This window comes from Oncorhynchus masou, chromosome 7 (genome assembly GCF_036934945.1).
Source record: "Oncorhynchus masou masou isolate Uvic2021 chromosome 7, UVic_Omas_1.1, whole genome shotgun sequence".
Lineage (NCBI taxonomy): Eukaryota > Metazoa > Chordata > Actinopteri > Salmoniformes > Salmonidae > Oncorhynchus > Oncorhynchus masou.
This window is the reverse complement of record NC_088218.1, coordinates 24,677,856-24,688,864: the sequence shown is the minus strand read 5'-3', so window position 1 is coordinate 24,688,864 and position 11,009 is coordinate 24,677,856. Positions and strand designations below refer to the sequence as shown.

Genomic DNA, 11,009 nt, shown 5'->3' with positions numbered 1-11,009 from the left:
AGTATGTCAGTTTCTTATCAAGTGCAGAGAAAGAGAGCGAGAAACAGACCCATCCCTTTGGTTTAAGTGCATATGATAAGTACTGTAAAGTACATGTGAGGCAGACTAAGTTGCTGAGGTTTTGTGATTGAGTCAGGGACTTGTTTTTGCGGGTGGGCGTGTGAGTAGGGGGGATCCTAATCCCTAGCGTCTGCTGTTGTTTTTCATGCCTGTTGGGTTGAGATCAAAAACTTAACGGCAGTAATCATGCAAAATTGTCTGGCTTTCGCTTCAAAGAGAACACCAACATTAGTTTTACTCCTTTTCTTGTTTGTGTAGTTTGTTTCATCACTTCTACTAGTTTTTATAAAGGGAACTGGGTTATCTTTGATAGACTGAGGATACAATACAATGTCCCTGAAATAAATGCTACATTTAAACTGTCATTTAAGAGCACATGAGTCTAGACTTGGCATCTGCATGAGGCGATAGTTAGAAATATCCCCCCCTGCGTTAGCAGATTGAGCTCCAACACCATCAGAGCTGGTGTACAGTGGGGAAGATGGCCGAAGACCAGCAGAAGTGGAGAGCCTTTGTTGCTGCCCTATGAGCCAGCCCAGTCGTGATGGGGATAAGTGAGTGAGTGAGTGAGTGAGTGAGTGAGTACATTGGAAGATAATCTGACACACATTAGCTGGGCTAGGTGGTGGGCGGTAAGGGGGTCTCTGGAACCTGCGTGATCGTAGGCCCACCCACATGGGTAATCCCCCAGGGTTTAGAAATGTAATCTCGTTTCATTATGACTCTGAGAAGCCCACTACGGACCCTGAGTGTGGGTCGATCATTCCTAGCCTGCCTCTGTATTCGTCATTAGGTACGAGTTTGGTGTATCTGTTTTGTATAGACAGATTGCTATTTACTGGGAAAATTCACTGAATTTTCAGCTGCTCCATTTATGAACATTATAGATGCACAATCAACATAGTAACATTGATCTAAAAATGTCCTGAAGGTATTTGTAGTAATTCTACCCCATAATTTCTAAGATTGTAGTACCTATTCTTTTTTTTTCAGACAATCCCCACCCACACAAAAAACACCCACACACACTTCCGCCCACACACACAGCACACTCTGCCGCCCTCATACACACTTCCACCCACACTTAGCTCGCAGACACACGTTGACAAAGACATAAGATGCTCATGGCATCGAACACAGAAACACAAACAAAGTATTGGGTTACACGTTACACCACTGCTTAGGGTTCACCGACAAAATGTTCTTTTTCACTTAATAACAAAATATTGAAAGTAAGCTATTCACTTTCCTAATGTAATCATGTGTTAACACATCCATACGTGTTCATGTCTGTCAACATTGAATGGATCATCTTCTAATTGATGTGTTATATTCATGTCCTGCATCTTAACCATTTTGAGACAAGGAAGCTTCCTTCCTTGTGTGCGAGGTTGTTGTCACGGGGTAAGGCGAGGGGATGACAAGTGCACACACTTGTGTCGGTGAAATGTGTTTGTAATTGGTACAACAGTGAAAATGTTCAGAGCACTTTTAAAAAGAGCACGTATGTAAATCTGAAATACAGTACCACAGTACCGATGAAACAATTAGAGGCAAATGGAAAATATCTATGTTATCTCATCTCTAAAAGTGGACGTATTCAATGGAAAATATATAGCCTATATGTAGCCCTGTAATAGGGTGCATGGCAGAAATGCCGGGTGTATTCGGAGCGTGCGTGTGTGGCCTTGCGGTCTCTGATGTAAGGCCCCCAATCCTGTGTGTGTGTGTGTGTGTGTGTGTGTGTGTGTGTGTGCGTGCATGCGTGGGCTCTGACAGGTCAAGGCCATCCACAGACAGGATTAAAAGAGTGGGTGTGCTGCTGGAAACTATCTGGGCTGAACTTACCTGTTCCCTGTTACCCTTGCCCTGCCTGGCTGTATGGAAAACACATCTTTAAAACCACACAACAGCTGCTCCTATACTCTGTCTATGTCCCAAATGGCTACCTATTCCCCATAGGGTTCTGGTCAAAAGTAGTGTGCTATATAGGGAATAGGGTGCCATTTGGGACGCATACTCTGACTCAATTACCTATCCTCATCATTAATCTTCTTCATAAAATATAACGTAGTAAACTATTGTAAATAGTAGCTAGTCGGTTCTTTTCTCTGTTCTCCGGTCTCATAGCTTCACAAGGATGGGAAATACAGTATATACTCCTCTACTCAATTATCCTTATAATTCATCTTCTTGTTAAAAAAAAATAAACTTAGCAGCTAAAGTAGTAGCCTAGCTCTGTAAATAAGATACTCATAATTATAATTTTTCATTAAAAGAATTAGCAGCTGAAAAAAAGTAGCTCTGCAAATATAGACAGTAGTTAGTAGGTGTGCCGTGCTTCTGAGTCTCTTTTCTCATGAGTACAAGAAATGTGCACTGAGAGTTTGTTCAGTAGCAACGTGTGTAGATTCTAGATATTCTAGATCTATTCTCCAGGATAAAAACAAAGCCTCATCATCTCCCTGAGGCTGTACTGTGTGCTGTGGCTGCATGGCCTACTTGCCAGAAATAGCTCATTGATACAGAAGCAGATTGAGTTAATATAACAGTAAGCAGGAAGCTTTCTGTTGTGTCTCTAGAGAGAGCAAGCCTTCCTCCTTTCTATAATTTGTGATAATAATGTGAAAATATGAGTTTATATTCACATGACAGTGAAGGACACAGAATGAACTTCTCACTCTGTGAGTTGATTATGTGTATTGTAGACAGTCCACGCCCAAAGTGAAATGGGCAATGCACAAGTCTGAGAGTATATTTGGAAAGGGAGGACAAGGGGCTGGTGCCAGCCAAAGGTTTGTGTGGGTGTGTGTAAGTCCTTAGAGAAATGTTTGTGGTTCCCATGCACACATAGGACAAAGTCCCCCTTCTCTCTCTCTGCCTATACTCCCACTTACTGCCTCAATTCTGAGAGTAATCTGATGGGTAAAACACAAGGAGACACTGAAGTGTCATGACAAGAAACTCCAAATAAATGTTTGCATAGAAACAATTTGCATATACTAATGTGTTTTATCCAAAGGGCGAAGGAGTAAAAAAAAAATGTAAATAAAGAAATTAAATGATCAAATAACTTAATTACATCATTGATGATATGAGACAATCCTTATTAGTCTATCTGAAATGTCAACAGTTTCACTTCTGTACAGTCATATAGCCTATAGGGCGTTTTAGGGTCTACTCTACTCTCAACTCACACAGTCCCAGTTGACCGGCGCTGCCTGCCTCTGCCACTGCTGAGATGTGGTGCTTGATATTCCATGCAGAAGCCTCCCACGCCCCTGTCCGCCCACGCCAGGATTTGCGTCACGCAGGCGCGTGGGAGTGAGCACTGTAGCAACCGCGGAATATCCCAATTGCAATAGCCGAGGAGGAGGGGGGTAGGGTAGCAAGCAGGCAGCTCACATTCATCTCGTCTAGAGACGTTCAACACAATCTTATTTCTATTCAAGGAGGCGAAGGAGGGAAGATAAACGTTGTCAAAGAACGCGAGGACTCTTTAGGCCAGAGAGCGCGCTTATTAGGAAATTAGAGAGCGTCTTTTGAATCTCGATTTTTGTCCAGTTTATTCAGTTACAGTTTATGGCAGTTCAGGCTATACTGTAGTTGATACATTGAAACAACTAGATAAAGGAAACGAACGTGGTCCAACGTTCACCAGGTATGTAGCAATTAAAATACATAGTTGGAAGATGTTATTGGGCTATGACAATAATGTAACAAGTTGTAGCCTTGATACAATGTCGCAGCACTGTTCTATTATTGCAGACTGGTATTTTTACTCGTCTTCCTGATGTGGATTTACTTGCAAGACCGGTTTTGAGTGACGTTTAGTCTGGTGCTGGGTTACTGCATTTTGAATTTACATTTTTACGTTGTGTGTTTCGAAACGAATTTCTTTTCTTTTCTATTTAGCTCGATTGATTTGTGCAAGTATTCCATGTTCGGTATTGTCTTGATTCTCCTGTGTGACTGTGATGTCTTGTGTGCCTCTTGATTTGCTCTGTTCTGTGGAAGGTTGAGTTTTATCAGGTTGCTTTGCATTTTTCCCCAGAGGTTCTGACAACAAGTAGTTGTAGGACTGCAAGTGCAGACCTGTCTTGAACTGAGGGATAGTGAATTAGCAGGTGGTGTTTGTGCAGTTGTTGGCGAACACTCTGAAATCACATTGATGATAAACAATCAAATTATTTTATTCACCTAACTGAAGGTCAATCAGCAATATCTAATTATTTGTGACATAGTCCTCTAACTTGCAAGAAATGCGTAGCTAACAATCCCTTGGCTAAAGCGAGTGGAGCCTATGTGTGTGAGAGAGATAGAGGCCACCTACGCATGTGGTCCCATCAGCAACTAACAGGACTCTAACTGCTAACCGCCACTCTTCCTTCTGCAGCCCCAATACTGCAGAACTTACAAAGGAAACTCAGACAGGGTGGAGGGAGTGCCTCTTCCTCTCTCAGTCAGTCAGTCAGCCAGCCAGTCAGTCGCACACAAACACAAACACAAAGACACACCCACTCCCCAAAACACACACACCAACACTCTCTTGTCAGGCAGAACCTTTTGCCCATCTCGTCTTGTGTTCTCTCTTCCAGGCATGGCGGCGGCGTTGCCCAGAACTCTGGGGGAGCTGCAGCTCTACCGAATCCTCCAGAGGGCCAACCTGCTGTACTACTACGAGGCCTTCATCCAGCAGGGAGGAGATGACGTGCAGCAGCTCTGTGAGGCTGGGGAGGAGGAGTTCCTAGAGATTATGGCTCTGGTGGGCATGGCCAGCAAGCCCCTGCACGTCCGGAGGCTCCAGAAATCCCTGCGAGACTGGGTCACCAATCCAACGTTGTTTAATCAGCCCCTGACATCTGTACCGGTGTGTAGTATACCAATCTATAAGTTACCCGAGGGGTCACCCACGCCAGTCGGCGCGGAGCGAGGGGGTAACAGCAGCGCCCGTGGCGAGACCCATGTCAAGGTGCCCAAAATCATGGCTGCGACATGTCTGGATCCAGGAAAGCTGGATGGGGCCAGGGACAGAGTGTCAGGGGGGTCTCCGCTGCAGAGCGGCAGCGAGGGGCGCTTCTGGTCGGGTCACAGCAACGACAGCGAACAGAGCCTCTCTCCGTCCGACCGGGGGTCTCCGTCGTCCCCCCGCGAGGGTCTGGAGGCACTTGACGCTGCAGCTTTGCAGTCTGTCCTGGAGTGTGTGGACCGGATGACCCCGGCCCTGGCCAAGAGCGACCCCACGGAGGTCAAAGAGCAGCTGAAGACCAATAAGAAACTTGCCAAGATGATTAGCCACATCTTTGATATGAGTGATGATGATCCAAGGAGAGAGGAGGAGGTCAGGAAGTATAGCGCCATCTACGGACGCTTCGACTCGAAGAGGAGAGACGGCAAACAACTAACGCTTCATGAGGTAGGGATAAGAGATGGGATCCTTTTTGCAGTACTAGGCTAGTCTGCTCAGTGGCAGGGCAATATAAAGTGCCAAACCTCAGTTCCGCAAAAAAAGGGTAGAAAACCACAAAAGGTAAATCGCCTGAAGAAAATGCTTTGCTTCAGCCGTCTAAAAGTAGGTTGGCAGTAGTAGAAGTTACAACGGAAGAGTTCACTGACAGAGTTGTGTATCAACGGTTGTAGTTGACAACATGACTTACTATCGCCTGTGTTCTGTCTTTCAGCTGACGGTGAACGAAGCAGCAGCCCAGCTGTGTATGAGAGACGTGGTGCTACTGACCCGTAGAGACGAGCTGTTTGGTCTGGCCAGGCAGATCTCCAGAGAGGTCACCTACAAATACACCTACAGGACCAGCAAGTAAGGGCCACTCTCCTCCACTGCACCTCACGCAACCTTGCTCGTTAGAGTTAACGATGCTAAGGGAAGTTGGGAAGCATAGGTGACTTATTTATTTCCTAAATACATTTTCTCCTCGTGGTTATTACTATGTAACTAATTACTGTAATGTGTTGACTTAAAAATGTGTGTGTAAAATGTATGTAAATGATCGCAAGTTATGATTAATTTCATGTTCTTTCTATATCTTTCAATGTTTTTCGGCATACAAACAGATTTTTTTTTCTTCTCCACACTAGGTCTCGCTGCGGCGACAGAGATGAGCCGTCTCCTAAAAGAATAAAAACAGAAGAGAACCTCTTTGACATCCAGGAGGCTCTGCAGGCCATCCACATGAGACAGGGCATACTGAGGGAACAGCTAGCCTGCGCCAAGTCCAAAGGAGAGGAGATAGTTGGGAGAAACCTTCAGGTAACATGCCTGAAATGTGGATTATAAAATGTGAACATGGGCCTCCCGATTGGTGCAGCCATCTAAGGCACTGCATCACAGTGCTCGAGGCGTCATTACAGACATGGGTTCGATCCCGGGCTGTATCACAACAGGCCGTGATCGAGAGTCCCATAGGGCGGCGCACAATTGGCCCAGCGTCATCCGGGTTAGGGGAGGGCTTTACTTGGCTCATCGCGCTCTAGCGACTCCTTGTGGTGAGCCGGGCGCCTGCAAGCTGACCTCGGCCATCAGGTGAACAGTGTTTGCTCCGACACATTGGTGCGGCTGGCTTCCATTGGGGAGAAAAAGGGGTTATATTTATTTTTAAATAAAGTAAACATTACAGGAGACACGTTTATTTTACACTGTCATTTCTGAAGCCATGTTTTTTGACAAGAGTAGGAGCAGTTGCTAACGAACTGTAAATGTATTGTGTTTTAACAGGTGCAGCTGGACCGTCTGTTAGCCAGACAGATGGAGATTCTCCATGATGCCGCGGTACAGGAGAGGTTACACGCTCTGGACTGGAGGATACCTGCAGGGGCTTTGAAGTACCACAGCGAGGCTCCAGGCACCAACGGCACGTCGGTAGACAAAAGCACAGAGCACCAAGGTAACGGTACTGTCCGTCTTCTGCGTCTCTCTTTGGAGTGCGCTCGTACATGTGTGCCGTCCTCGTGCTCCGAATTCACAGCTCTGTGAATCACCATTTCCAGCCTTCAAATCTTATTTTGTAAGTCAGGGAATCATTTTGTATCTGTTTTTTTTTTCATTTTCACACATGTCAAAGTCAGGCGGACTCATAGCTGTGTTAAGCCGTTAGCCAATCCTCGGGGACTCATCCCGCCTTCATCCTTTTCTCTCTCGCACGGCCCATACTCCTGACAGCTCATTATATTCATGTTACCCATAATTATCCTCTCTCTGCACCTGTCATTAACTCTCCCACGACTGTTTACTTCCCCCGCCATGTTGCTGCCCAGGGGCGTCTCTCTCTCTCTCTCTCTTTCTCTCTCTCATCCTGTCCCTCCTTCATAAGCCATTAAAAGCACCTTTATTCAAGTTGAATGAGAAGAAGAATATGAGATCTTTTTTTGGCACCGAGTGGCGTATAAACTCAGGCCCACAGCAAAGAGTTTGAGAGACAGAATGTTCATGTCATTTTTTTAGATCAACTAAGCAGCTTCTTGGATGATACTGTAATAGCAGTGCCATTGGAATTGATTGTGTTATATGGCAGCATGCATCTCAATGGTTTATCCATGCCCTGATGTTTCTCTGTGTGTTTATGTGTATTTTTAGACGAGCGACCAATGAACTTGCGGGTGGCAAGTAAGAGTGTGGCGGAGGGGGAGCTTCCCCTGGGGAAGCAGCTAGCCAATGAGCTCAAACGTTACCATAACAACCATAACACAGATGAGGCCAAAGCACCCGCAACAGGTACAGCATAACTGTTCACTCTTGAGTCGCGTATGTATTAATATACATACACACTACAGACAGTGAGCGTTAGTAATGGTCTGTTGCATGCACACACCTGCCTGCATTCAAGCTACAGTGAAAAGGTATATGATCAGAAAACGCATTGCATGTTTTATTCTGATGATATTTTCTTTGTGTTTTACCTTAGAAAATGGATCCTCGCATCAAGCGGCCAACCGCACTGACAGGAAGACCATTAAATCAGAACCAGAGGATTCCACATAGTGCCTCCCATCCTTCGTCTGTTTCCCCATCCGGTTTTAGTCTTCAGTCACTTTTTACAGTAAGCGTCTATCTCAGTCAAAACAATGGATACTAAAAGCAAACACAGCCACAGTAGAGCCTTAACAAACCAACGTTGCCTCAAAAAAAAAAAGCATTCGTTTTCTTTCATTTTGTCCTAAGGTTTTTTTGCCAAAGCGTCAAGACTAGAGCATAGATTCAGTCACGGGGAGAACTGAATAGGGGATGTCCTTTCACAGGATAACTTTCTGTAGGTCTTTATGAATTTATTGGTTGCTGTACATGATGTTATTTAAGAATGATGGGTCGGGATAGTAGCCTTGTACCACCATCCTGATCTTCTGAGCTTACATTCTGTTTCGCTACATGAATTTGAATGAAGTTAAGTGAAACGAGCGCAGCGGTCAGGATGGTGGATTAGGCTATATGAAAAGAAATTGTATTCTTTTTACCCCCAAAGCTATTTTTGGCTTGTCGTGTTCGATCGGTGGGTGACTGATGTACTGTAAAGAATACAGTAGGATTCTGTTTTAACAAGAGGTGAAAAGAGAGAGATATCTGTAGAGGAGAAATTATAGTTTTGCTTCCTGCTAATGTATGTAATGTATGTATTTATGAGTGGTACTGTAAACTAATATGAGGCTGCAGAATATTTTGTGTATAGAACTCCAGTTAGAGTTCAGATCAGTGTTACGGGATAAGTTGGCCCGGGGACGGACTAGGAACAAAGATCAGCCCTGGCGTTTTGTTACTTTGAGGCCCCCACACCGGCCCATTTCTATCAAGGCCCCCATACCGGCCCATTTCTTTCTTCCTTGAGGCCCCCATTATTAGCCAGATCATGATAATTGTGCACACAAAAAAAACTGTTTAGACAGGCCCACTAGGCAAAAAATTGAGCAGCCCATCTGGCATTTGCCCGAAATGGCCAGTCTGCCCCTGGATTGTCTAGACATGGAATGGGGCCTACAATATGTCAATCAAATCGAGTTTCCTTGATAAGTCTGTCAAACACATGATCCTGTACTGTAAGAACTCACATTTGAACCTCAACACAACATTAATTGAGTTACCCATTTTATTGAGTAGGGCCCCTGGTCTGTTGTTAGGGCTGGGAATTGCCAGGGACCTCACGATACGATATCACGATACCTAGGTGGCGATTCGATATGTATTGTGATTTGATACTGCAATTCTATTGCGATTCAATGTTCCAAACATATTGCTCACCATGTCTGCTGCAGAGGGTTGAGAGAGCCATGAAAAAAGGTGTTTTGATCAGTCATGTGAATAAAAGTCCCAAAAGGATGTTGGCTCGCCATTTTAAAAGACGGATAACAAGGAAGGAAAAATACTGGAGTTTTTGTGCATGTACAGCTAACAAGCACAAAAATGATATTGCGTTATTGGCCAAAAGAATATTGCGATATATTGTCAAAAAAGAATATCCCGATATGTAACTGTACCGATTTCTTCCCTTATCACTATCTGTTATATTGTTGCACTCCAGAAAGTTGTGTTTTAATACATATGTCACTGTAAGACCGACAGGGCCAATTCGGCCTGTAGTATTACAATATTTGCCTAATCCCAAAAAGCAGGGTTTTGTCAGTGTAGTGTTGGTGTCAATCTCTATACAGTGTTTATGTGTGTAGAGCAAAAACCGAATAACTGTTGTTAGAGAAAACAAGTGAAAGTGTCTGCTATCATAAGATGTTCATGTTACACAGCCTCGTAGTCTTAGATCCTAGCAGTGTTTCACCTGTGACCACCAATGTATAATTCAAGATGTTCGTATGTTAGAATTAGCTCTCGGATGGTTGTTTAATATTGTGTTTCCAAATGTGTAAATCTGTCTTGCTCTAGAGTCTGGTCTTTTTCGGGGGTCACCGCAGTCACAACAGTTTTGTAATAACAGTCTCTCTAGCTCAATAAGACTGCAACAAATGCAATACTTTTTGTAAGTGCTGTTTAAGTACTAAGTACATACTTTCTGGGCCCACTGTCTGTTCTGTGCTAGGTGACTTCCCCTGTCTTCTGTACTGGTTTGGTTTAATCAGTGTCATGTGATGTTCACAGATCAACGCATGTCCAGCAGTGTGATAGACAGTCAAGATGTTGATAGTACATTGATTCATATTCTTATCACTGTTATAGTCACCGAGTTAGTCCAGGCTTGCCTACACAGTAGATATGCACCTGTTTTTTTTTTAAAACACTAATATATTTTATTTGTTATACAGCACATAAACATTATTAAACTTTATTTTTTATGGTGGTTGTTATTCTCATTCATGATATAATATATGTCTGATACAGAAAGAAGGAAAATTATATTTTCTATGTTGTCAGATTCTTAAAAATATTTTATATTTCATCTATTATTATTATGTCCTGCGATAAAATAACATTTAGAATTTTTTTGTTATGATCTATTTTTTACAGCTAGACAGCTAAAATGTTCCATGGCAGAGAACCTACACTGGTATTTCTAAGGTATAATGAGTGCTGACAGACAGACTGAATGTGGTCCAGTCACAACACTTTCTCTTCTTAAAAAAGAAAGGAATGATGAACCGCTGTCTGGGGTAAAGCATTTGCATCAGCGTCATATAAAACATTCTGAAACTGCCCGATGACTCACTCTGCTCACACTGACGCAGGTCCTTTTCATCTCTCTCTCCTTCGCCCTCTCTCTCCATCTCTCACACACACACACACACACACACACTCTCCCTTGCTCTCGCTCCTCCCTCTCCGCCTCTCATCTCTTTCTCACACACACAGATTTTCTCCTGAGATCAGGTCAACTCATCACTGAACACCCACACGTGTAGCTCCCTCCCATCCTCCCAGTCTCAGCCCTATGTGATGGCCTCCCAGCCAATGCAAGTCACTGATGTGTTGCCATGGCAATAGTGATTGTAGGCGGCGGCAC

The 11,009-nt window shown here is 44.0% G+C and overlaps 1 protein-coding gene across 1 annotated transcript; it reads left to right on the top strand.

The window, feature by feature from the left end:
* Positions 1 to 3,396: 3,396 nt before the first annotated feature.
* Positions 3,397 to 10,349, top strand: LOC135543570 (NGFI-A-binding protein 1-like). Its single transcript, XM_064970948.1, has 7 exons — positions 3,397 to 3,721; positions 4,659 to 5,476; positions 5,742 to 5,875; positions 6,154 to 6,325; positions 6,791 to 6,959; positions 7,649 to 7,786; positions 7,977 to 10,349. Exons 2-7 carry the CDS (start codon positions 4,661 to 4,663, stop codon positions 8,051 to 8,053), a joined length of 1,506 nt encoding a protein of 501 aa, XP_064827020.1. The 5' UTR covers positions 3,397 to 3,721; positions 4,659 to 4,660; the 3' UTR covers positions 8,054 to 10,349.
* Positions 10,350 to 11,009: the final 660 nt, after the last annotated feature.

Bases quoted from the DNA above. Each gene is read 5' to 3' on its own strand.
- LOC135543570 (XM_064970948.1), top strand. From the start codon at position 4,661: ATGGCGGCGGCGTTGCCCAGAACTCTGGGGGAGCTGCAGCTCTACCGA. The intron at 6,960-7,648 runs GTAACGGTACTG...GTGTATTTTTAG, and splicing joins CAAAAGCACAGAGCACCAAG to ACGAGCGACCAATGAACTTG. The intron at 7,787-7,976 runs GTACAGCATAAC...GTTTTACCTTAG, and splicing joins GGCCAAAGCACCCGCAACAG to AAAATGGATCCTCGCATCAA.